Genomic DNA, 27501 nt, shown 5'->3' with positions numbered 1-27501 from the left:
ATTTTTGCATCCCTGCCGGGAGGGTGGGGGGAGCGATTTTTCATGAGTTCTTCCATGACCATACATGGTATTAGTCAGTGTGAGGTATTGCTAGCGAGCTCATTGCTTTCAAAAATCAAAGTTAAATGGGTCATCTATCATCAGAATTTGTGTCTGGCCAACTTGTCTGAACATCAGTATGATTTATGGTTTGAATCGGGGGAGTCAACCATGCATGTTTTTTAGTTTATCGTTTTATGCTGTCTTCAATTAAACGTCTATAAACCGGACGATGGCTTTACGACATTGTCCATCAATAAAGACGATCGGCTTTTGCATGTGGATAAGTCATTTTGCCGTCTTTAATGTCCTCCCGACATTTGGGGTACGGGGTTTAGTACAGGAAACTGACTAGAACAAAAGGTTTCCTTTCCGTTTCTCACCAACCAAATCGAGTTATTTCATCATCCTGAATGTTCTAGGTTCTTTTAACAGCATTACGATAATATATCGATTATTGCCTGTTTGCAAATGGCAGCCTAATGACCTACGTAATATTTTATTTTCTGCCTTTTTGTGCAGTTTTTCAGCTTCGTATTGTAGGTGTTTTTCTCCCTATACACAACGGTAGCCGGGAGTGTAATTTTAGGGGCAAATCACACACCAATGATAGCATTTTAGCTCATTGAGGAGACTGGGAAAGGTTATATGCACAGTATGTCACTGGATGGAAAAAACGACTTTCCCAGGGGATAGTATAAATTAACTCACAAGGGGGTATAAAGATTTTTGGGAGTAAAAGAGGGGATTTTATTTTCCGAGGGGACACTGACTAATGATACTGTCTGCATCTATCTGTGAGTATATAGAATTGAGTATGGCTTCATATCAAGGCTTCCTCTTTCCCCTTGACTTGGGGTGATTTTTATACGCTCAGACTGTTTCTTCCTCTTGAAAAAGAACACATTTTTTCCCCATACTTAAATAAAAGACAAACCACTATTTCAGGCCTAAATAAAACCACGCTGTCGATAGCATTATAATTATATATAAAGTGACAGGCAACTGAAGTAAGATTCTGTTCAATACAGCCATTTTGTTGTTGTTTTTTTTTTCCTTCTATATTTACAGTAGAAAAACTTGTAGAAATATTGACTGAGTTATACCCTAGGAGATGTGGAAGATACCGAATCGAAGCTTCCAATTACTGGCAGGTTTATCATCGGCGTGCGTGTGCCGAAGGCACGGAGAAAACGGGGCACAGTCCTAAGCCTCTGTCGAACGCTCAAGTCGATGAGAGGATAGCCAAGGCGACGGAAACGCGAGACATTCAGAAACAATCAAGCATTTTTCCTCGTCACTCATTCTCCCTCCCTGTGTTGAGTGAGAGAGAGCGATTGCTTTTAGAGGTTCGCCGTAAAACAAAGCGCGTTAATCAAATCAAAATGGCTGCCACGACAAAGACGTATTATATTCCTTATCAACCCACAGGGGCGGAACGTAAATCTAAATGCAGGAATTTTTTATTTTACTGTATTTTTTCTTGGAAGAGCCTAAATGATGAGAAAATGGCACTAGGGTATATCAAAATTGATATGAAGGACGAGAATAAAATGAATTCTTCTCCCCGTATTAAAAAAAAAGAAAATGGATGCGAGGAAGGGTCAAGATGGACTGCTGCGGAAAAAGAGTCAATCAATCACATCAAATAATGTAATATTTCTTTTTCTTACTCTTTTGAGACTGAAATGTAATCATCAAAACTTTTTAGGGAGAATGCTATGACCTCATTCTAGCAGAGAGTTGAAAAACCAGAGTGATCCCATGAACTAACTGCCAGATAACCGCTTCATGGTAAAATGACAAGTATGGTAAATAAATTACTAAAATCTTAAATTTAACTGAATTAAAGACAATAGCCTGTTGTAAGATATTGATAGCTGTGTGAAGAAGTGGTAGGAAAATACAATAAAATCAGAACATGACGAGCACCGGATTGCACTCCAGCTTGACCCTTTGCTATCTGTAAGTCTGGAAATGCACCGTCTACATACATGCATAATGATGACTGCAGTGATGTCCGTCTGGTAAATGAATAAAGAATGGCGGCCTCTTTTAGGCGTGATTTACAGTTGGTGGATTTGCCAGGCGATTCCCTTTCCCGCATTAATCTCTCATTTTCACTCAGATTGGACCGAATGGTCCACCGTGCTCGACGGCGGAGCACGCACGCAGCGCATCCCTGTGGCCGACGCCTCCTGGTGGGCTTATGGTGCATTGCGGCCTTTGGGAAACTAGAGCAGGGAATCTGGACACATCTGATCGCACATGGTAGAAGAGAAAGCCGGTCCACACAGTACAGTACTGCTCAGCATTTAAAAAATGGTCAATAAGTAAAATGACAGTGGCGTGCAATGAAAGATGAAGTTGAAACAAAGAGGACAGTTACAAAATGTACGACATTTTGCTGCTCTGTGCCTGGACAATAACGATTCTTATCTTATCTTAAAACATGTGGGCTGGCATAGATTTGGTTTGGAATGCTGTATGGATTCTCAGGGGGGAGGGGACTTTGCGAGACATTTTATGCTCTCTTTTAGCATTTTGTCAAACCTTTGTGTGTGACGCTGGCTCTCTAGCACCTAACGAATGAATGACAGCAGACGTCCCCATAGTACATTTTTACTTTTGCACCAGACACAAACCTGTTCTGTTGAAGCCGTCCTGCATTTTTAAAGATGCCTGCTGCTTGTGGGCTTCATTTCACATCCACGTTTAATTGTCATTAAACTTATATGACAGTGGTGATTCTTTCTTTGTATATTTTATTAAAATTGTATTTGGCGTTTGTGATTATTGTGTGGGTACGTGCAGACGTCCATGAGGTCAGGGGTGAAGCTCTTGTTACATGTAAACCATACAGCTCATGATGATCTGTCCATCATTACTTATGTATACAGTATTCTCCTACCTGTCATATTGTAGTCCGTTTTCAGCCACCCCTGCTAATATGAGTTTTGGCCGACGGGCGGCCCGGCGCGTGCAGGCCGGAGTCGGTCCTCCCAGCCGCTGACATCCCGCATACATAATGCATGCTTGTTTTAAAGCTAGCCGCATAAACAGGATCTTTACAAACGAGCGACGTCTCCCAAGCTGAAGCCAAGATGGCGGCGAGCGTGGAGGCGGGTCGCAAGGGCACTGCCGGCGACGAGACTGATGAATGAGGAGCCGGCCGACCTCAGGGAGAAGCATGTCTCTGCCAGAAAGGAGCGGAAAGTTAACTCGTCAAACGTCAAACCTTCCAACACGTCGTCGAAGAGATCTAATATCTCCGCCCTCCGTTCCCGTTCCCCTTTTTTTTCCCTGTGAAATGGAATCAAAGATAGTCTTCTTGCATGACATTTAGAGAATTTATGTCGGCGTCGAACGAGTAGAGTTTAAGTGGAGGAGACAGGAGAGAAAGTCACTCAAGGTCAGTCTTTATTGGAGTTCCTTATATGTGACTCATATGTTCATTCTGCCCTGAAAATTGCTGTTTAATTTGTGAGATTACCAGATGGACAAATTATATTTTTTACTACAACAATACCAAAGGATAGTTAGTATATGTAATACAAAAAAGCATAAAAATGGATTTTTCTGTTTAGTCTGAAGTTGAGTAAAATTCCCTGTAAGAGACGGGATGTAGTCAGCGTGTCGTTTAAGGTGGGTGCAGGTTTGCTGTTTCTGCAGCCCTCTACTCAAAAGGCCAATTCACCCCCCCCCCCCCTCATCCCCGTGAACTTTTAAAAACTGAATGTATAGCTGGCAAGTAGGGTCAGAAGATCCTAGCTTGCTGGTTAGCAGAACATGCTGCTTCAGCATCTCCTACATAAGGAGCATGTGTATTTAATATTTCGCGCAGTGACTTTGTGGCCAGTTGTGGCCCACGAGTAGTTTGAGTCGTGGTAAACGGCATCGCTGTCCGCAGGTAACCCCTCCGGATACAGAATGTCAAGCTGGGCCTCTAATGGAGCAGGCGAATCGAGCCGCTGAATACGGACAGGGCCGTGTGCATCAGGGCATCAGGGAGGAAGATGTCAAGGCCTCAATCCTCAATCCTCCCCACCTGGAGTTTGAGTCTTATTAACGCAACGCGAGCCGAGGGGACCCCCAAGTGCAGCTGTGAAATTATAACCTGCTTAATTTAATTACCATTTGTAATTAATTCATATCACCAGCCAAATTGGGGGGGGGGGGGGAGGGAGGGAGCGCTTGAGTAAAGAAGTCATTAGCCTAATTACTTAATGAATTGTCTGTTGGCCCGTCCCATTTTGGTGGGCCTCATTATCTCATGTCTCACTTTGCCTCTGGTTTCAGCGTGTTTGATGAAATCTGTGGCAGCTGTTAATTTGCTGCCCGCACACTAAGCAAAGAGAGCCAAATCGGGCCCCGTGCATTAATATTTGCACTAGATCGCACCCAGAGAACATCACCTGCTCTAGCTATATTTAGACAGGCCATGAATTCTAATTCCTTGCGTCTTTGAGCGTGTGCATGCCTTAGTTATTAGTTAATTAGCCGGACGTAAAGCCGTTCCCATATTAACAACATCAACATAGGCAAGAAAATATACTCTTAATGGAACAACTGGGGTTTATAGCAGGAGGTTAGGTTTGGCGGGGGGGGGGGCACTGTGTGTGATCAGAGGGTCATTGGTCCCAGGGTCAGCACAGAGATTTCATGTGTGGGCCAATGAAACATGATGTGTATCGCTTTGGATAAAAGTATGGGCTAAATAAATACAATGTTCATTGCGATAAAGGCATCTGATATTTAAAAGTATAAAAATATCACAGTGTTTTTCCTAATTCTGCATTAAAAGATGCCCTTATCGAGGGGCAGCTCAGTGCAGAAAGCCGTGCTTCTGACCATCCATCAATCTGGACCTGTCTGCTTGCTCCCTGCGTTTCTAAGCTCTCCTCCAGTCGAGGGTTTCCGTCCTGGCTCTGTGGTAAGCCCCTCCCCCAATATTAAGTGGGGCGGAGCTCTGCTGTGTCCTTATTCGGCCCCTGTATGCTATTCTCCAGGGCCGTCCCAGAAGGATCCTGATGCTCCGGTCGGGTAAGGATCCGAATCCCAACATGCTCATTTTGAGTTATCGCGGTACATCCCCTGTTTTAATAAAGAGCCCTGACCCCCAGTGTTGTTCATTTTAAAAGGTCCCCCCCCCCCCCGGCTTCGTTTCCGCTATTTCGGGACTGCCGTGATACGCACATTACATATGTATGTAACGGCATATATGTCACACGCTTAATGTGCGCACTCAAAGTCTGTATATGCAAGAGGTATAAATCACACACTTAATGATGGTACCATACGGCTTGGCTTCGCAAATCTGTCCTCGGAGACCGCATGCAAATCCACATGTTCCTTTGCTTCAGCCTCTCTAGACCGTCTGTTTCAGCTAATCGGCTCTTCATGAATTCCTTGATTAGTGGAACACAACAGGTTTGTAGGATATCAGGGCTGGGGAAAACACGTGCCCTTGCAGTACATCAGGCATAGTCAGACATGACGTGATAATGTACAATTCTGCATTACATGATCCACTTTCTAATATATGTGTAGGCTTTCTAGTTTTATGTGACATAGCATTACTGATGAGCTTGCAGTATGCCGAAAGTGTTCAGGCCATGGAGAAATAGCCATCCTCATCGTAACAACAGATCAGCTGTAATGCATATTAATCATCAAAACTGCATCAATTCTGGTGAATCTTTGTTTTTGTCTTCATATACCATAATGTGGTGCTGACGTTTACATTATAGCTGTTCAATTATAGATATCTCCTGTATTAGGATTTTAATGTAGTCATTTTTGCATCTGTACATGTCGGAGTTGTGTGTGCCTCACTGGGTTAGGACCCTGTGCTTGTCATCGGAGGATCACTGGTTCTAATTCCAGTGTGATTTCACTGTTGGGCCCCCAGCACGTCCCATAACCCCCAATTTGTCCAGGGACCATCTGACATTGTTTTCTGGACTGTATGGATAAAAGCACCTGTTAAATAAAGAAAATGCAAACGTGTTGTAGATTAAGCTACATTGTAGTTTGTATATTGTTGCGTTGTTATGTTGATAGTTTTGCTTTGGATTTGAAAACGTGTTCTTGGGCTTAACCGGGGTTGGGTAGATCCTTGTGTATGTAACGTTTCCCTGCTGTTTTTTTAATTTTATTTTAAAGGGGTGTTTCTGGGGCCTGCATATATACTCCTGATTTATGAAGTCAAATGTCATCAACTATAAACAGTTAATGAAAAAATATTTATATGCATATCATATCTGGTTTGATTGCATTGTGGCACCTACTCAGTGGACATTGGCCACTCAGCTGAGGTTTTGCTGCCTTCAAGAACTTGAATGGAGGAATGGCATTTTTATTGAGTTTATGGGAAGAAGTCAATTCTGTAGAAATTGACTGAGAGCATCTGCGCCTCGCCCATCCGTCAACATACAGACGAGTGGGGGGGGGGCGGGTTTTTACTGTCGCCTCAGATTATATTATGTTTTAAAGCGATACCTTTTTCCTCATTTATGCCAAAAACTAAAACAGCTTTTCGTCCCCATCTGATGCTGCTGGCCGGGCTTTCGGGAAAAAGCATTTCCTGGGTCATCTTCAGAGTCCATGCAGCCTAAATAATCCCCCTTTTATCCTAACCCATGGGAAAAGCTAATGGATCATCAAATTGAAAGTGATCGGGTCTTAGGTCTGGGATTGAGGCCTGTATATTGACAGCAGACAGGAAACATGTGGAATCTGATCCTCTTTCCCTACATTTTGAAGCGCTGCGCCAGAAATAACTAAAAGTAATTAATTTACAATTGGCCGATGTAATGATGGGCTTTTAGCTCATATTTGCATGGATGTCATTTTTCCCCTGCTAATTCGAGAGGCATGCTCACACTTGTGTGCATGCAAAACAAACATGTAGCATCTAGTTTATTGTTTTTTTTTTTTTTATATAATGCCAATTGGTAGGTTGCCATGGTGAGAATGCAGTCCATTTTGACCTCACACTACCCAGTGTGAAGATTTCATCTTGCTATTAAGTGCTCAGATCAGCTGATGAAAATAAGTGTAATTTAAGTGTTATTTCTGGGCATAAATGTTCTTTTTCAGAACTTCAGTATATTTTATTCAGTCTCACAAAGATTGCCCAAGGTGAGGAATTTTTAATGTGCATTTAAAATATAAAAGCATGTAAAATGCGGTGATTTGAAAGAAAACATTTACAGCGCTGTAAACAAATCCAGAACAGAATTTATCGATTTAATGAATAACATTAAGATGGATATTTTGATGAGTGGTCATGCAGTGGAATCAGGGAGTTATCAGGCAAGCTTATGCAATGTTGCGCACGTACCATTTTGTCAGAAAGAGCTGTTAGATTCCCTCTTTATTATTTTATTATTATTTATTTAGTATTTTATTGGTTTTATTCAATGGCATTTTGTGTCCTTTTTTCAGCATCTAGACATCCTTGCAATAAATAGTGAATTCACTGCTGCCTGCTTGCTTTCCTACAACTCATAGTTAAAGAAGAATAAATATGATTTTATTTATCTTTAGTGATATTAGAGAAAAGCACATTATTATTATGGATACAGGAAAGTATTTAAAGTTATTCTTAGAAAAATGATTAAAACACCAATTTATATTCCCGATTTAAATGTTTCTTGTTTGTTTGCTGTTTTTTTTCTGATAAGTCTCTCTCAGGTGTCCTTCAGAATGCCTAAGGATGGCATGTTCAATTACTTTTTTTAATTTTCATTCCTCAGTTCGAGTCCTGTACCAAGTCAGTCTCTTTGCGGTGAGCAGTTCTCATTAACGTTGTGGAGATATCTGATGCTACAGGGCACATGTCGCTACGTCAGTTTAATTAAGAACAACGTTTATTATTTCGCTAAGTTTTTTTTTAAATATATATATAATTTGGATTTTTTGTGCATTTCACATGTACTTACCAGTCTTTCTGTTTTGCCTGGACTGTAGGAGCAGTTCTCTGTTTATTCGTGCATTTTAATTCTGGGAGATTATGAATTTGGATTATTGATGCTTCTGGTCTGTGAGATGAGTCCGGTGTGGAGCGTGGTGATGTTTGTCTGTGATGACATAGGCTGGTGGATTGGGAGAAGATGGTTCAAGCCAGGGTTATTATCATTAACAAAGGCTAAAACATTTTTTGTAAAAATGAAATAAAATAAGATACAATACAAAAATAAAATGTAAAAAGAACACTTCAACATGGCTGAAATAAAATAAAAACCAATGTCAAATACTTTCTGTTACCACATAAAATACACATAAAACACGCAGAAAATCATATGGACAAATAAAAATAGACAAATAACAGCTTATACTCTGTTTTTAGAAATAAAATCATTAAACCTTAGACAAACTAAAATATATAAAAACTGAACAGGAATATCTTTTAAAATACCTAACAGAAACTGGTAAAGCCGTACTAAAAACTAAAACTAAACTGGATTTCAAATTGAAAATAATATGAAAATTAAAAACAAAATATAAATGGTAGTAACACTGGCCCAGGTCTCAGAAAAGGCAAAGCTGGTATGGTGACCTGATATTAAAGATGGAGGCGCTTATTAGCTATAGGTAGGTATTCGGTACCCGTGATGAGCTGCCACCCAAGGCTGGGTGTGCCTTGCCCCTCCCTCTGTGTTTCTGTGATAGACTCAAGGCTTTCTGTGACCCCAATTTGAGTTTCAGTCACAGCACTTTTGCATTGAAGTTTAAGTATACGGGATTTAGTTGAAAACAGTCCTTTTTGATGAGAAAAAAAAAATGTCGAGTCATTGAAAAGTTAATCATCGCTTAACTTGTTTGGTTTATGTGCATCGCAGATCGCTGACAGATTTACTTCAGGAGGTAAAACCCATTTTTGCGGGAAATGAAGTTAAAACAGTTTCAGCCAGTCCATTCACTGGAAAAGGGGCTTAATGTCACAGGTTTCAGGCAAAGATGCTGTCAGTGAGGTGAGCTTATGTCGTACGCTGGAAGAGGACACGCCATTTGCGTTCGTGAAATATTAATAACGTCCACGTGGTGCTTTACGGGGCAGCCGGTCTCTGTGGATGTGTGGGGTTTGTGTTTGTGTGGGGGCGCCACGTCACGTCAGCCGCGGCGTGGAGGTTAGCTTGACGGACAAACAGAGCATTAAAAGTTCACCCGTTCTGGGGGTGGTTCGCCTTATTCTTGCGGATCAATTGCCATGGCGTCCTTTTCCCTCCGTCGCTCGTCTTGGCAGCTGCTGTGTGTGCAGCTCCGCCGATGATTTTTCTCACCCCCCCCCCCCCACACCACACCACAATTCGCTGTCCCTCCTTGATTGATGGGCTGCTCCTGATGGTACAGTAAGGCAAATAAATGTCCTCACTCACAATCGGCTGCTGGAATACCAGCGTCTGCAAAGGACACTTAACATCCGTCACTGTCCCTGCAGCGGGAGGCAGTACACAAGGCAGCCAAGCTCCCTCTGGCCATTAATTAACCGATTAATTAAAGTCACTGTCCCCCAGCTTGCTTCTTTAAGGCGAAAACTGGCTCTCGACTGGAAGGTGATCCAGTGGCACACGCAAAAACATGATGGTGATATATTTTGGCCAAACTGTGGCTTTCATTAAATAATCCAATGGAAACTTGGACACTCTGTAGTCATCGAGGGATGTGATTGTTTTTTGGAATAGAAGTGCGCCATCGCAGGTGGCTGAGACCTGGATAATCCTCAACCAGCATCCCAGGTCTGGTTGGTACACGGGGTCCGATGGCCGTTCATTTTTATATAAAGCCTGAATGGTTCCATGGTTTTCTGTTTAAAATGAATGACTTCTGCCTTGTTTACCCTCCAGCGTTGACCTGCAAAGGGTGAAAACTCCCCATGCTGTGTGTCACCCTTTACACCCAGCTCACTTTCACGTCAGATTTTTTAAAAGTAATTATTTATCATGTCTCTGTGGTCTCAGCTGTAGCATCCATTGACTTTTTAAGTATAATCTGGAATTCCTTTTAATATATTAGTAAGTTTATGTGAGATTCAGGGGGATCGAATTTATAAGGTTGTGGTATGAAGCGGGATTGGGTCCTTGTTCCTCTCAAATCTCTATTGAGATGTCCATCTATCACGGTGCCCGTCTGAAAAAACGAGACACGACTAGCCGGTCTGGCATTTCTCCTGGCCTCTGTTTCTGAGGAGAAGGTGAATTTCTCACTGCCGTGTGGTAAAATAAAACCATATTTTGACACCATCACCCTTCGGCTATGACATTTTACGCATCTTCAGGGTCTGCCTCAGACCCAGGGCTGCGGGGGCGATATTCCCAGATTTATAATATGGACTGCGGTTATAATGTCTGCCTTAATGTCTGAATGCCGCTGTCGGGCTGCTTCCTTCCCATGCAGGCAGAAAGGAGGACGCCCGGGTGTCCCCGGTACAACCTTCAGACACAGTGCTTCCATTTTCTTAGACGTTGTTATTCAAATTAAACCGAGTGAGGGACTGCACAGGTCCGCCTGAGAAGCGGTCGCATCCCCATTTGCGCCCGTCGCATGCTTCGCCCCGTGATTGATCAGATAACAGGAGACGTTTCGCTCTTCTGCCCGGTGTCGGCCGAGTAATGGCCAAACGTGTCCTGACAGGCCGCTCTTTAAAGATGGCCAGAGGTACAGAGATACCCCGGCAAATCTCTTTAATAAGCTATTGGAACTGTTCCCACAGGTATTCGTTTAATGGGGGAGAATGCGATACCCCCCCATCTTCCGTCTCTCGTTCACCATGAGTTGTCATTCTGAGTGAGAATTCCACTTTCCGATGCCTTGGGTTCCTGTTGATTTTTAATGATCTGGGTATTCTACCGTTGACATGTAAGTTTTTAGCATGCTGGCACGATGCAGTTTGTGCTTGTAAACACTCGTTCTTACATTTTAATCCTCTCGGTACACTTTACAAGCACATAATCCTTTGTCTTGCAGGGATATTTCCCATCTAGGGGCTTTGCATTTTGTTTTTTTTGTAGCTGATGGGTCCCTGTATCCCACTTTCAGTATGACATGTAAAGTATGAATGGCCATCTTTGTTCACGTGTCCATGTTTGTGTATACTGAGCCGCTTTCATAAACATCATCTGCTACCCGTTCTGTTGTTTGTTGCCATTCATTGTGGAGTTTACACTCTGCCAAGGATACGGTAGTCTGATTTTTTATTTTTTTTGTTTTAAAGCAAATGCTTCAGTGATATGGCCAGCGTGCTTTATCTGTGGTTTGCATGTGATGGAAATCTCAGCTTACATGTGATTCAAAGATCAGCATCACATGACGCAAACTTCAGCTTTGTATGAGGCAAACCACGGCTTCTCCTGAGGCAAACTTCAGCTTCAGGTGATACAAATCTCAGCTTCATGGAACACAAACCTCAGCTTCTGTGTGCCATAAGCCTCAGCTTCAGATTATACAAACTTCAGCTACAGGGGACACAAACCTCAGCTTCTCTGTGACATAAACCTCAGGTTCTGGTGATACAAACCTCAGCTTTGGAGCAAACAAATCTCAGCTTGCATGTGACACAAACCTCAGCTTCTGTGTGACACAAACCTCAGCTTCCGTGTAACACAAACCTCAGCTTCAGTGTGACACAAACCTTGGCTTCACATGATCGAAACCTCTCAAATTCCAGTTGCACAGATCCCTGTTTACACATTTCTTCTGATGGCATAAAACAAACCAGAGTAAAAACGACGTTCCTTTCCAGCTTTTCACTTTTTCATTATTGTTATCCACATCTTGCGTGACTACAGTCGCATCTGTCTCAGGGAAAAATAAAAAATAAAAAAACAGCCTTTTTACAAATTCGCCGATAGGTCGACAGTTGTTTTCTTTTCCCCCCAATTGAGATAAATGAAGGTGGGGAAAGTGCGCGGCACTTGCAGCTGGATGTGACCTCAGCAAAAGCCACACAGGAGTCTTTGAAAAGGACACTGACAATGAAGGAGCGCTTTAACACGGGGCCCTCCCCGGAGTGTGCCGACGCGAGCTGGGCCTTGGAGTGCAGGAGAAACAAGGTACATTTCACTTTTTAATGAAATCGCAAATGGGGGCGCTGGGACTCGCTTTCATTTTAATCGTCCGGTGGAGTTTATTACGTCTGATATTCAATATTGTAATGCGGTCATTTCGGGTACGCTGAGGATTTGCTGGGCACGGTGCATAAATGAAGGATTTCGGTTGATTTAAATTTCATTTAGCGGGAAATGTAAAATGTAGTTTTACCTTTTTATGAGTGCTATTTAATAGTAAATGAGTACATTAACAAAGCATACTAATGATGAATGTAATTGGTGTTAAATTTTCTTTCGAATAACTTTCCTGAGTCCCTACTGATGGGGCTGGACGTGTCCTTGCTCGAGAGGGAAATGTCGGCAGCCGGTGGACCCACTGATCGGCTACATGTGTTTTTATTTTCAGCTGGGCTTTACGTTACAATGAAACAGCAGAGTGCTCCGAAAAAAAGGCCAGTTCCGCTCTGCATGTTTGCGTAAATAATTTATCGCATATGCCAGAATGGATTAATGTAGCTACCTGCCTTGAGCAGTTTGAATAATTGTCGCTAATTTTCCTGTGGAATCATTTGCCTTTTCTTTCTTTATTTTTCTTTATTTTTTGTAATAGTCTTGCCTGAATTTGAAGGTAAGCACATTAGTGCATTCCACATTACCGTTGTGTTCTTAGAGTTACGTTTTTTTGGATTACTATTGACATTTTTGCTTAATGAATTATTTAGCTGGACCCGTGTCATGCATTGAAGAAGCCGAGTGTCCGGATCTCAGCGCAGGCCCTGCTATTGTACCCATGAGCCTTGAAATTGAGCTTATCGCTGGAGCTTCTGGGGACGCATGGGTCTCAGGCCTTGGTCTACCGGGGGCCCGTGGCTGATGTCGATGAGAAAATATGACAGGCCTACCTTTGAAAGTGATCTCCCTTTAAAAACCATCTGTCAAATCAGTGTGCTCTGTTTCCCTGCCCGAGGCGAGGAACATGCAGCAGTGTAATCTTCTGGCACGCTACCATTTGCAAATCATAACGCGAGTTCTGCTGAATTTGAAAATAATGGCCAACTGTATAGCCACCAACAATATGGCATCTCTTTGTGTCGCACCTAGATTGCATGAAGTCAGCCAGGCTTCAAATTTATATTGTAGCCTAATGAAGAATTACAGAGTATTTTTCAATATATAGTTAGGGGCAGCATCAAACCAATAAGCCAAATGAACCAATACAGGTGTATTATGGGAAAAATTGTTCTGGATCAGGGCCTTTTCTGTGTAATTGTACCCAAATCAATGAACAACTAGAGCTGACAATGTTTGCTTTAGATGTCCACACACTAATAATAGGCAGGAACAATATTACATTTCAGGCTTTCTGTGTAACTCTAATGCATTACTTAATGACTAATGTAATCTGTTATTGTTATAATAGTTCCAACAATGTGTCTCGAGTTTCTGTAATTTTGTCAATACTTATTTTGTTCTGATATATGGATGAATGGGCTTAGATCTATCTTATCTATGTCTTCCCAAGTGAATGTTTTTAACCCGAATGGGCCTTGTTTTGTTTTACATAGGCATGATCACAGCTTCTCTTTCGGTAATTGTAATTGCTTTTTTTTTGGTAATTGTAATTTTTACAATTGTAATTCTTGTAATTGTAATTTCTGTAATTGCCTTCCCTCCTACCATAGCTGCAGGAGAGTGAATCCAAAGTGAACAGCCTGGATTTAGAAGTTTGTCTACTGAAGTCCAAATTACAGGAGAAGACAGAACAATCTCAACAGCTGCAAGATCAAATTGTAAAACAGCAGGAGGCCCTAAGTAGGGCAACGGAAACTCTGAGAAACACAAAGAAGGCAGCTGGCAGTAAGGTAAAAAAGCAAAGGAAGCCTTTTTTTCCTTTCTATATGAAATAAAAAAAATCTCTTTGCCAACCTACTTTCCCCCTGTGATGAAGAATTCCCAGGACATGCTGTTTGGAAGAACACGCTTTCCTTTGCGCTAATTTCACACTGTCCTGTCTAAATTTTGGTCTTTCGCGCTCCTTATTTGCCTTGGCGTGCATTAAAATTAAAGGCAGCCGCGCCTTATGCAAGCAGCTTCTGCGATAACTAGGAGAAAAGCAAGTTTTTTGATCTCAGAAAACTGTTCTGGTATTTTAGATTTGCTTGGCAAAAGATGTTTTTTCATACAGTACAGCAGTCTTTTTCATTTTCAAATGAAATGAATTTCAGGTACAGCGAAAGGCATAAAGTGGCGCTTTTGACCGCAACTTTGAGATTGTGACGGAACTCAGCTGTAATATTCGCTCCATGCGTGAGACCTGCCGTCTGTTTGAACCCGCGTTTATTGGATCGGGGAGATGGCAGACAGTGTGAGCTGTGTTGGCCAGTCCCCTTCCCTTTCATCTGAAGATTTACAAAGCCATTAATTTTTGCCGGCTTCCCATGTCTTTTCCAGCATCTGGATCCAGTTTACTGTAAAAACCATCTCTCTGATCTCATATGTTGAACTACTGTAGCTTTTGCCACTGTCTGTTTCCTGTAAAAGAACGCGTAGGGCAATAATAGTGTTTGTTCTTAACTTTCCTAACATTAGCACAGCTGAACAAATACGTCGAGCCGTTTCCGCCGAGGCCGTTTCTCGAGTTTATTTTAATACAGTCTTAGCAGTTTCGTATTAAGACCCTTTATTGTTCGTGAGTAGCTGTGTCGACTCGCGGATGGTGCTCTCTTTTTCATTCTTTTGTTGTAAAGCGGGCTGTTAAGGAACTCAGAGGTCAGTTTCGGTTTAAACAAAAACGCTCTAATTGCTGCTGGGTTTCTAATAAGACGAAGAGTGTCGAGGGGCAGGATGTTTCAGCCCCCCCCCCCCATCCAGCCCCCATCACCAAAAATAAGTCTGTGCTGTGAAGCCGGTGCATTTGGAGGACGTGGAGGGGACAATGGCTCTGGCTGCATATCGGCTCCCAGCCAGCCAGACACCACGACAGAATCCATTGGCTGAGAGCGACGGCATCCCAGGAGCCTTTGCCACAAAGTGGGCGGGGCTTTGGGCAGCATTGTCTGACAACGTTCGCCCCTGTCAGTCCATTCAGGTGCTGATCCTACAACACAGGAAGAAATCTACGTTCAGGGTACGAGTAAAAGTGCGTGGGGTCTAGCAGGACCCCATCCATCCCTCCTGTCTCTCACAAGGAAGTTTCACTTAAAAGCCATTTCCCATGTCTCTCCTATCTTCTGTTTGTTCCTTTTGTTATATATGCCTGTCAGTTCAGATTCTCCTACCATAGATAGAGCAGAGAGGGATTGACAGTCATCCATCCTCCATCCATCCTCCATCCATCCTCCATCCATCTTCCATCCATCTTCAAACCACTTATACTGTTCAGTGTCATGGGGTTTTTACAGTATATTTACATTTATTTACAGATCATCTTATATATTGAGGAAATTCATATTGGCTGGTTACTGCCCTTTCTTTCTCCTGTCCCTATTCTTTATTACTCATTATGTTTGCTGTTTCTAAATATTATTGGAATATAATACATACTCCATGCGTGCAGTCATTATGTGAATATGTGAGTCTTCCACAATATTCATGGTCTTCATGTGTATTGAACACTGAGCTGGTTTTAATGAAAAAAGACATGCATTTATGAGCGTGCATGCCACTGAAGTTTCCTCTATGTTTTTAAGTACGTACTTTTAAGACATCATTTCCAGGAACAACTCTGCTAGCCTTCAGATCACTGACCTGCTCTGTCTTCATTGGCTATTCTTTGCTTATGTTCTCTTGCAAACTCTAGAGTATTTTGCACTTACTTAACAGGAAACTAGTCCTCATAATATTTTATTTAAACAGTTCTTCTGATCAACTCTTATAATGTTTTGTATAGCTTGTATAGCTCTTGCGACGATGCTAATTTACATGTGTTACTGGTCACTCACTGGAAGCTCAGTCTAGCTCCACTTATGCCAAGTCGGTTCCTTGACATGATGTATCGTCTGTCTCACTTATACGTCACTTTGGGCAAAAACGTGCGCTAATTAATGTACCTCTAACATGCTGATCGTCACAGAAATGCTGAAAAGTCACTCAGAAGCTGCATGCCGATTAAATGCGACAGCTAATGCTAGCAGGATCCAAAGCTACTCTGATCTTTGGGAATTGTGTCACTTTTCAGTGGGAGCTTCGCCTGTCTTCCAGCTCCTCGTTTGTTTTGGTCCATTTTCACTGGCTTTCCCAAGAGTTTAATGTCGGTTTCCGAGCACGTCCGGGGTCACTGCTGAGGAGTTCCTCCACGATGAGTCTGGTAAATGGACTTGTGCAGGCTTGTAGCATTATGCACGCATAAGATGTACAAACACAGACATTATGTAGTACAGATACACAGATACTGTTCCCTCATGAGCCATTCATGCCCATGAGCCCACAGGCCCTATTAACTGCTTATCGGGCCACAGGCTAAATAGTGTACGGTAAGCACCAGTCGATCCACTAAAATCTTACCCTAGAATTATTTGGAAAACTCTGGTCCATTGTGACTTTCCTATGCTAGCCAAGAAGTCCTAATTAGGGTATTAAATGCTAGCTTAAGCTGGAACATTATGTCTTAAGATATCGATGCTGTAGATGTTTTTCAGTGAACAGGCATGCTGCGAATCATGGATGAGCCTGTGTGTGCTGTCAATGACAAAGAAGAATGTGCAATATTGTACATCTCTTTTTTATTTCAGAGGTTTTATTCTATTTTATATCCAGTTTGGATATTTTATTCTAGTATTTTACTGCTATTTTATATATTTACTGTTTAGTAGCCACACTGCGCACACCGAGACCTGAGAAACTGTGTTTCGTTCTTATCATGTCAAGTGGTTTGAATGACAATAAAGCTGATTCTGATTCTGATTCTGACATCTGTCCAGAGATTCGGAGCAGGTGCACGAGGCCCTTAGCGTCACTAAGCCCAGTGCGTCGACTCGACCATAGGCATACGACCCGACTTTGACGCTGCTACGTCGAGATTGACCTTGACAGTGTTTATCTAGGCCACGAAAGCAATCGCTCTCCAATCGGGGGGGGAAGTTTAAAAGGACAGACGAAAGCAGGCGGCAGAGGCTGAATTAAAGCAAAACGCAAACATTCAGTGCACGGTGTCGAATGACGACCCACCGTTTAACGAAGCAGGACTGCACGTCGTTAAGTCGCGCGCACGGCGCGTAGAGCTCGGCAGAAGGAGATGCAATTTGGAATAAATGCAGAGATCGTGTGTAAAGTTGCCCGATGCTCTGTCATCTGAGACCGTTCTTCGTGAGTGCAGGGTGAAGGTCAAGGAGCTATCTTAACTCCATCAATCCTATGGACAGTTACAAACGACCTTTCACTTTCCATAAGACATTCGATATTCTGAATTGGAGGGATGCATTTTTCTGTGTTTAGAAGACCGGGAAACATAAGAGCTTTTCATGTTGCGCAGACAGCCACTTCACTGAGGTCTTTCTAAATGGCTCATTCACCCCGTGTGCTGATTGAAACTAATATCGCTTAAAAAAATCTCCCATTTCTTTTGATTCTTTTTTCATTACTTTTCCTAAATCAGAAGACTGCAAATGTTAATGTAACCAGGGATAAACACCCAGCATGTAAAGATGCTGGTTATATTGTCAACAACATCTATACAAAAATATTCTGATTTATTACAATTAAAGGCTATTGCAGGATTTTGCTGGCTTAATTTTATGTTACGTATCAAGCTTAAGGTCTTGTTCTTGAAGGGCCTTTTCATGTCCATGATAAATGGTGTTTTTTTTTATTATTCTCTATTACTACACTCCTCGTTTAGCGGACAAGTTCTTTTCCATTGACCAGAGGTGAATTTCACGAAGCCTTCTCAATGCTACATCATTTTTAAGTTCTATCTTTTAACAGGCTTCGGGAAACTCACTCAAGTTTTACCACAACCATATTTATGACTTTACTTCAGCCTTCCCTAATCCTTTCCTTTTATCCTTCATGAAGTGGACGTTTTTAACGATATTTTGTACATTCCATTTGTCAGGTATGAAATTTGGTTGTAAAAGCTCGCATTGGTCTGAATGTGAAATTTTTATTATCAAGTATATGCAAATGGTCGCTACATGAGGAGTGTTTGTATTTGGAACCTTCATTTAAATACCTTCATTTAAACCAGACAGCCTGTTGTGAGGTTCCAAATGTTGGAACATCAGGAAACCACATTGTGTTGTACATGCAAGAGCCTCAAATGTCATTGTCATTTCTCTACTACATCCCAAAGTTTGACTTAGACCTCATGGTTCTCTGTTTGTGATCTACAGATTTCTAAAAGAGACAACAAACTTGGATTGTTGCAGAAGAAATTGTTAGACGTCCAAAAGCAGTACTCTGAATGTAACAATGCGGTAAGTATCTCGCTTCATACAGTTTTTATCTGAAGTGTTATGCATGCAGTAAAAGTTTAAAACAAATAAAAAACACTTCATAGAGTGCACTTCACATTTATGCACATATAGTCAAAATACATGCAAAATTTTTCAATTTTACGGTGTTAGGGAACAGATGGACCGAACCTATTTCAGTTATGATTTGGCTTTGTTGTCAGGTATACTTATTTTTCATTTTGGGTATATTTTATTTAAATTTCCCTTCTGTAAAGCGGTTTCATTCATGCCTCGTTCTGACAGAACGGATTCTCTTGCTCACATTTAAGGTGCCGCCACAAGGAAGAACAGATAAACTATTTGAAGATGGGGGTTAAGTGATTTAAAATGAGTCTCGCATCCTTGTTTTTTTTTCTTTTTTTTTTATTTCTTCTTGCTTCCAGTTACTCCTCAGGGAAGATCTCCTGCAGAAGCTGAAGGAGGAGACCGTACAGCTGACAGCCCAAATAAAAGAGCAGTCCCAGGACATTAGCAGGCTGAGCGGCGAGAAGACCACGCTGGAACAGGAGATGACGGTTGTCATGGAGAAGCAGAGAACGGCACGACAAGAGGTAGCGCGGGGCAGGACATGGGAAGCCTTTTGTTCTTTTTGGGCTTTTTTTTTTTCAAAACGCCCATCGCCGTTTATTGCGTGTCGAATCCGGCTTCCCTCCGGTTGCTGGACGACGGCGGAAGCCCCAGCCCGGTTGCTCACGGCGACGGCTTCGTACTTTCCATTCCCGAGCCTAAACTGTTAACAGATTGTTGGTGAACATGTGCGGCACACTCTCTGTGTGTGGGGGGGGGGGGGGGGCACTTAGGGGACAAATTGTGGTGTCAAAATCATGTCAGGTATGAAGTGCTTCAGAATATATACCTTGAGAAAGAAAATGGTTCTGAATCTGTCCAGAAGTGTACGGAGAACTGTTCTGCGTGGACCGCATGGGCTAAGACACGTTGGTATGGTTAGAGGCTGTCCTACTATTTTCTGCAATGGTTCTGTAGGTAAAGCTTGTTGATTGAGAGGGGGGGCTGCTGGGCTTCAGCTCAGGTAGGGCCGTGCAGTAAAGCCTCCCCTACGAATGGATTGTCACCTGTTTCATGGCTTCCTGTACACATTAATTATGTGTCTCTGAAACTTTTTCCTTTTTTTTTCACTTGCTGGTGTTATTTTTTATTATTGTTTCTGTGTATTTCCCATAATCAGGTGAGCAGCCGGGATCAAGTGATTCTGCAGCTGAAGATGACCCTGAAAGCGACGGAGGAGAAGCTGCAGGACACAGAGAGGGAGGTGCGTGAACCTCTGTCCCCAAGGCGCGGTTTGTTTACTGGCCCATGCAAAATGCATGAGTCAGCCGCTCGCAAAAAAGCGGATGTTTTTCGAGACTTAGCCCCGGTTTATGAATACGGATGGGTCCAGATTCAGGGGGCACTGTCAATATGGAACCACCCCCCACCCACTGGGCACCCACCCCACAGTTGGCCGAGGTGGAAGGGCTTAACGAGGGAGCGGGGGATCTGCGGGCCAAGCCGCATGACCCGTGTTAGTGGTGGTTCCGGGAGGGAGGGGGGTACTGGATCCAGGAATAGGGCCCCTCCCGAGGGGATCCCGAAAATGAGAGTGCGGGGAACGCAAAGACTTTTCCACAGCAAATGGGCGATATTGTCATGGCATCCATATCAGGGGCTTTGCAAGAAATTCAGGCCCCCCAACAAAATTTAACCTTGACTACCCCCACCCAATTTTACTTATATATCTGGGCCCCCTGCTCAGGTATCCATGTCCTAATCCAAATGCAGATATACATTGGGGCAAAACAATGTCTCCACAGAACCACAGTTAAACATAGAACAGCATGACAGGGGAACGGTTGTCACAATACTTACAGTAAACTGCAAAAATGCAGGATAGTGTAAAACTAGGTTGGGGTAGAGAGGGGTGAGGGGGGTGGACACTAGGGTTTATATACATAGTGCAATATGTGTATAGATGTGTAGATCTGACTATTCTGCTGAAGATTTAGCTACCTAGCAGCATCTTGGCCATTCTGGTGAATCAGTTCATTAATGCATTATTTTATTCACTCAGTAATCTAGATTAATTAAATGTGTATTACTGTGCATAAAATTATACACATCTTTAGTAAAAAAAAAAAACACAAGTGGCCTTCCTGTAATTTTCTAAGAAGGTGTCGCAGAAGACACATGTACAGTAACTTGTTTAGGCGCTGGAAAGTGTGTCGCGTGATTGCAGCGCACGGCTTTCAGCTACAACCCGACCTGGCGTGCCGAGGTGTGCGGGGGGTGCTCCGCGGGGGCTCGGGAGCCAAAGCTGAAGGTCAGGATTCTGAAGGACAAGGTCGAGCACTCCAAGGTTTTGAATCTGGAGGCATTGGCCGTAGCTGTGGAGCACGACGCAAGCTCTTGCAATGTTCAGGCTAAAATAACAAAAAACACACCCAAAAAGTAAAGACATTTGCAAAAGGAAAAGAACATTGGATTAGAGGCAGACAGGAGGCACATACCATTTACAGTTTCTTTACCATTTTTCACTACGTCCCAATGTTTGTGCATTAGAGGGAGTTTTAAAAATAATTGTCAAAAACAATGTCATTCTCAATAATAAAACAAAATCGGATCCTGTGATGGACTGGGACAGCATCAGGTGTCCCCATTGCATGGGCAATAGGCTTCAGATCCCCCAGGACTGGTTAAAGGTTTGATGGATGGATGGATGGATGGATTGATGGGGAAATCAGACAGTTCAGGTCTAACATAATTATTTGATGAATCCTATTCACTGTAGCTCTCTCCCTTCTCTTTGCTGCTTATTGTTGACAAGGTAAGGGTGTGCATGAGCCTGTGTTAGTGCATGTTAGCCTGCGTTAGCTTGTGTTAGCCCATGTTAGCCTGCGTTAGCTTGTGTTAGCCCATGTTAGCCTGTGTTAGCTTGTGTTAGCCCATGTTAGCCTGCGTTAGCCGTGTGAGCCGTCCATCGGACCTGAGCTTCTGGATGTCTGCTCAGTGCCCCATTCTTCAGCCCTGCCTCATTCATTCATCAGTTTATCGGCAGCAGTTCCTTCTTCACCAGACCACACTGGTGCTCTCATATTTTCTCCTGCTGCCCGCATGCATTTGAAAATCATTATTGTTTTTTTTTACATTTTTTTATCAGGATCATTTTATTCTTGCAGAAAATGCAAATATAAGTGCTATATTATAAATTTTAAAGTGTGATATTAAATGTCAATTATGCAAAAGCAGGACAAAATCCTTTTTATTTCGAGATGAAGTGACTGAAATGGGTGGCACACCCGTGGGTAGTTTGGCCGACTCCCACCTCTGCGGTGGTGGTAGTGGGGGTGGTCATGCAGTTGGGTTAATTGGCGTCCCTCAGCTGCCCTTGGAGTGTGACTGTGTGCCCTTGCCCTGCAATGGGCTGGCATCCCATCCTGCATGCGCCCCTGCTTTGTTCTCAGGACTGCCTGTGATTGGCTCCAAGCCCCCTGAAGGCCTCTGACCAGGATACGCTGTACAATGGATGGATGGAATAGGTTGTAACGTGATATAATGCATCGTGTGAGAGACATTATGAAGGTCTACAGGAAGAATCTCCCATTTCATCCCCTACATGTTTTTAATGGGTTAAGTGTCGTTATTAGTCACAAGCAGAAAAAGGCATTTTAAGCGGGACTCTTAAAAACAATTTCATGCATTTCAGAATTCCCCCATTTAAACTACATATTACCTAAGCAGTGTATCTCTCGGACTTTATTTAAATGATATATCTTTTATATTCCCCATATAAATTTGAAGTGAATATGAAATAAAACCAAGCATTACGAGAAGTCAGGCAGCTATAATTATATATCAGCAATTTAAATTGAATATTAAAGCCCGTCAGAAAAACTATAGCAATAGTGTGACTGTTCATTCATAAAGTGGAGCAGGCCTGGAGATCCAGTAATCGATTCTATGTAGGGAAAGATTTCTATGCCACACTTCAATCGCACAGTAATCTCAACCTTTGTGCTCTAAATTGTGCCGGATTTTGATTTTAAAATGAAAAAATGATCTGGCAGAATTTCTACCCTGGCTTTGAATAATCTCAATTTGATGCAATGAGTGCACAGTCCAGTCTGAAGCAGCATGCCGCTAACACAACCGGCTAGGTCTCATTGTCTCCCGGGTCTCTCCCTCCCTCTCTCTCTCTCTCTCTCCTTCTCTCTCTCCCTCTCTCTCTCTCTCTCCCTCTCTCTGTCTCACCGTTGGGATCACTGCTTCATTCCATCTGCAATTTAATGCATTTGAAGTAGATGTATATCAGCAGAGTGTTTCATTTCCATTCCTTAGAAGAATTTACAAATTCTCTGACCACAGAAACCTCATATAAACCATGGCAGTACAATTTTGTGTACTATAATGGAGTGATGGCTAAAATTGTTATTCCTCCATTTCCCACTGAGGGAATTTTCCAGGCAGGTAAAATTTGCTGAAGACCTTAAGTAATACTAATACTAATATATATATATATATATATATATATATATATATATATATAAAAGAGAAAAAATGTGTGTGTGTGTGTGTGTGTGCGAGCGGGTTTACCTATCCTTATGGGGACATAATGTCCCTATAACGTGATAAATATCCGTTTCCTGGTCCCCATAAGGGAAAACTCTATTTTATAAAAATCGGTGACTGCTATGAAAAGACTAAAAATCCAAAAACTCTTGTATTTTGTTAGGTTACTTATGGTTATGGTTAGGGCAGGGTGGGGGTTAAGGTTGTCATAGTTAGCGTTAGCATTTTTCCCATTGAAATGAATGAGCGGTCCCCATAAGGATATGTTTACCCTACATGTGTGTGTGTGTGTGTGTGTGTGTGTGTATGTGTGTCTGTGTGTGTGTGAAGAAGCTGCACGGTTTACATAAATCACGTTTCTGCCTGTCAGAGATGCAGATGTAGTACCGCGGTATGTATTCCACAAGTGTGTGCGGCTCACAGTGTAGAGCATGAACATTACTCTCTACTGTGTAGCTGCACTTAGCACCGGTGCCTTGATGTTGTATTATCCCCTCTAGGAGTGTTTTGAAAAGTCACTAATTCTTTTGAGGTATCAGATTCATAAAAGGGCAGAATAAATGTTTTAATTATATTTTTTCCCCTGAGAAAATTTTTGAGGATTTTTTCCCCCTACTGTGAAATAGATTTTATATGGGAACAATATTTTAATGCATTCAAATATTGCTAATGTGTGTAATAAGAGAATCATCAATAATATATTCTCCATTATCATCATTTTCAGCATGCTGTGAGCCTGTAGATCCTTTCACCCCTGTATGCTAATATACCAAAACCTACTGTAAACTACTGTGAAAATCACCTAAAAACTCCCATAAACTCCCATTTACACCTCTTTTCATGGTTTGCCAGTTTGTTCTGTGTTAGCGTATTTTGTTTATCAAGAATCTCTATATAGCACCACCAATCATTCAGTCCTAAAAGCATTTTTAAATCTGAATTGTTGCAGATTAAGTCTCTATTCAGTCTGAGAAGCACTGTCTTTATTGAATATGAAGCTGATTTTTCTTATGATATTTGACCGAATGAAACTGAAAAGCCGAATAGGACATGGACGTTTATAAACATTTATAAACTGTTTTGTAATGTTTGTGATTTCTTTGTGTTGCACACACTCACACACACACACACACATATGTATTTATAATATGCTCAAAAGACAATACACTTGGAAATGCATGCCACCATAAACAGTGTGAAACAACCCCAGGCCATTATATCATAGTGATAACATAATCAGTGTAGCTCCGATATAGAATCAGCTAAAACAAGAATGAAGTAGCAGCTTTCCTGTGTCCTTCTGTAAGCGGCACGACACCAGAGCGTTCCTTCGCCCGCAGGTCCAGGAGGGAGACGAGCTGGCAAAGAGGAAAAGCATAGAAGCCATACTGTTAATACAGCAGCAGAGGGACTTCCAGAAGGAACTGGGTGACACCAAGGCTGCGGCTAAGGGCCATGAATCAGCCTCAGCCACCTTCAGGCAGAAGTACCAAGCCGCTGTGGAGAAGGTCCAGCTACTGGAGGGCCAGTTGGCGGGCCTCGAGGAGGAAGTCCGCTACTCCAAAGTCCAGGTGAGTAATCCTGCATCCACACTTGTCATTGTGCAATGTTGATGCTGTTGCTCGTGTCGAGTGTTTTTTATAGCTATAGATAATTTCATAATGCATTATAATGCATTCATGAAGTACTTTAAACACGGCTATATGAGAATTATGAATGCTATATGAAGCTGTCATCTAATGTACTATAGATACCTTCATAATGCCTTATAATGGTCAGTATAAGAATTAAGGTTGTTTTATTCTGCATTATGAAGGTATTTATAGTGCATTTTAGATGAGAGCCTGATAGCATTCATAATGCATAATAAACAGGGCTATAAGGTGTTATTCCTTTACATGTATATGAATTGTTGTAGCCCTGTTTATGAATGCATTATAATGCATTATAAGTGACTGCTTTAAGTGTTACAAAATTCTATTTAGTTTAGAAATTACTTTTTTGTTTTATTTCTGATATACTCTTTGTTCTGAGAAAAAAAATATGCGAAAGCTTAACAACGGTTAAAAAAAATACTGTGCCACTGCCTTGTCTGCATGGAATTTGAGTATTGATTTTACAATGATTGAAATGACCTTCTCCCCAAATGAGCTAGCATCCAGGCCAGTGCCATCCGTAATACTCTTAGTCGATTATTCCTGTGGATTGACTCGCATGAAGATTGAGAGGGTGAATGAACTTGCAAGTTCTCTTTGTTCCTCCACCCTGTCCTTTGATCACGACCTTGCACTGTTACTTTGCATATATGTCGAGATCCTTTCATTTTTAAGTGTCCCTTCTGGTGTACAGTGAAGAGTGAATGTGCGCCATTGCTGATAGCAGAGCACCATAATTGCACTGGTGTGTCCATGTGTTGATTGTGATCTGCATGATTGATTAATCTGGATGTTTGCTTATTAGACTTAAATGATCACAAGTATTGATTTTCTTGGCTACGATATTGGATGCACCATATTCTGGTACATTTCTTTTCTGGGAGCTTCCTGTTGTCTATTTTGAGGGATTTGGGAAACTCAGATGTTTAACACGTGTTATAGATTTTTGTAAAACATGCATGTCTTTTGAAAAATGGATTCTGAGGAGAGAGAGAGAGAGAGATTATTTGTACCGGTTGACCGTTTGCTTATTTTCCACATTGTGATGCACTTGAAGGTTATGAAACCAAAACAGTTTAGAGCAGTTCTCAAAGGGAGAGTGCAGGGTATTGTTTCGTAGAAATAAACTGCTGTTTTGGTATCTCGTTATCTGACAGGAAATACAAGCAGAGCTGATGGTTTTAGTTTTATCCAAAGCTCAAGTGTGTCAAGGTAGGTACTTGGTACTTCTGCCTGAAGATGGCTGAGGCTGATTCATGGCCCTTAGCCGCAGCCTTGGTGTCACCCAGTTCCATCAGATGTGTTTTCAAGGCAATGTTTTGGCCACCAATTTGTGTCCGTAACAATTTTTTATTGCCTCCAAACCAAAACTTGCAATAGAATCCAAGTACAGTGGTACCTCAGAACTCGAGTTTAATCCGTTCAGAACTCCGGATCGAATCCTAAAAAGTTCGAGTTGTGATCGAATTTTCCCCATAAGAAATAATGGAAAACCAATTAATTGGTTCCTGGCCCCAAAAAATTATACCTAAATATGTTTTTTTTACCATTTAAACACAAAATGAACCGGATAAAACAAGAGCATATACTGTACTAAACACATCTAAGCACATTTATCAAAACAGTAATTTGTAAAGTAGGAAAATAAATGTATCCAAACAATGTGTCCTGCCCCGATCGTCCGCTCCTTCCGTGTGCCACGCCCCCTTGTTAACCTCGTGTGGAATCCCCGTGTGATCAGCTGTTTCTGGTTGTTGTCATTAGTCCTCTATTTCATCCGCGTTTCAGTTTGTTTCCCCAGTCTGGTCATTGTATTGTCCGTCTGTGTTTTGCCTGCCTTACCTGTAATTAAACCCCATATTCCCCGATACCCTGACGTCTGCGCCTTTGTCTCCGTTCCGTCCCCGCTCGGCACGACAATATTATTATAATTAAACGCATTAACGGTTTATTATTAATATTAAAATAATGAATAAGAAATCTATTTTTAAATGTATTTAATTATATAATTAATTACTTTTACTGTCTATCATTGTCTAAATGTATTTTTACTGTCTAAATATATGTACTCAGCTAGTGTAAACATGCACGGTGCTATCACAGCTAATGTGAGGCTGAGACGTGCCGCGTGACTCATTTCCCCGCGCGTACAAGTTATCTTAGGTCGGCGTTCACGGTTTGACTTCTGAGATTCAGATCGAGCTCTAGGTAATTTTTTTTCGAACTAGTTGGTTCGACTTTTAAGAAATTCGAGTTCTGATGAGTTTGAGAACTGAGGTACCACTGTATTGTTTTAAAATGCTAAACGAAGCATCATCATCACAGAAGTATGTTGTTCTGAGCTGTGCAAGTACTTATGCTAGAATCTTCTCTGCTGACCGTCCCGTGTCTTTCTTTGAGAAGGCCTGTCAGGCCCAGGAAAAGGTCAGTGGCTTGACAGCGGAGATCCTGAGCCTGGAGTGCCGCTACAGCGAGAAGTGCGGACATGCGGAGAACTCGGCAGAAGCCATCGACCAGCTGGCCGAGGAGCTCCAGTCGACGCAGGAGGCCCTGAAGGTCAGCAGAGACCGCATCTCAGAGTGCGAGCAGCTGATCGGCAGGCTTGGGCGGCGAGTACACATGCGACAGGAAGAGGTGAGACATTACACCAGCAGCGGGACAGGCCGCACCCCTGCTCCCTGCCATTTCATTGCTTACTCTCAGCAACGTGGAATTCACTCAGATCAGTGTCACTTAATA

At 42.2% G+C, this 27501-nt stretch overlaps 1 protein-coding gene across 12 annotated transcripts in view; it reads left to right on the top strand.

Annotated features, from left to right (window-relative positions):
* LOC111849520 (uncharacterized) overlaps nucleotides 1–27501 on the top strand; it is a 115674-nt gene that overhangs the window by 34538 nt on the left and 53635 nt on the right. For 11 of the 12 annotated variants that reach the window (XR_011982669.1, XR_002839557.2, XR_002839558.2 and 8 more), the window contains 7 exons: nucleotides 11928–12095; nucleotides 13775–13954; nucleotides 18422–18505; nucleotides 18928–19095; nucleotides 19731–19814; nucleotides 24448–24678; nucleotides 27166–27396. Coding sequence is in view for 9 of the 12 variants with exons in the window: in XM_023822445.2 (XP_023678213.2) it covers nucleotides 11928–12095; nucleotides 13775–13954; nucleotides 18422–18505; nucleotides 18928–19095; nucleotides 19731–19814; nucleotides 24448–24678; nucleotides 27166–27396 (1146 nt within the window). In the remaining 3 variants the exon portion in view is untranslated. The remainder of the gene's footprint in view (nucleotides 1–11927; nucleotides 12096–13774; nucleotides 13955–18421; nucleotides 18506–18927; nucleotides 19096–19730; nucleotides 19815–24447; nucleotides 24679–27165; nucleotides 27397–27501) is intronic. The other variant, XM_023822441.2, reaches the window with a different exon arrangement.

This window comes from Paramormyrops kingsleyae, chromosome 15, assembly GCF_048594095.1.
Source record: "Paramormyrops kingsleyae isolate MSU_618 chromosome 15, PKINGS_0.4, whole genome shotgun sequence".
Classification (NCBI taxonomy): domain Eukaryota; kingdom Metazoa; phylum Chordata; class Actinopteri; order Osteoglossiformes; family Mormyridae; genus Paramormyrops; species Paramormyrops kingsleyae.
This window is presented reverse-complemented; position numbering and strand designations above follow the sequence as displayed.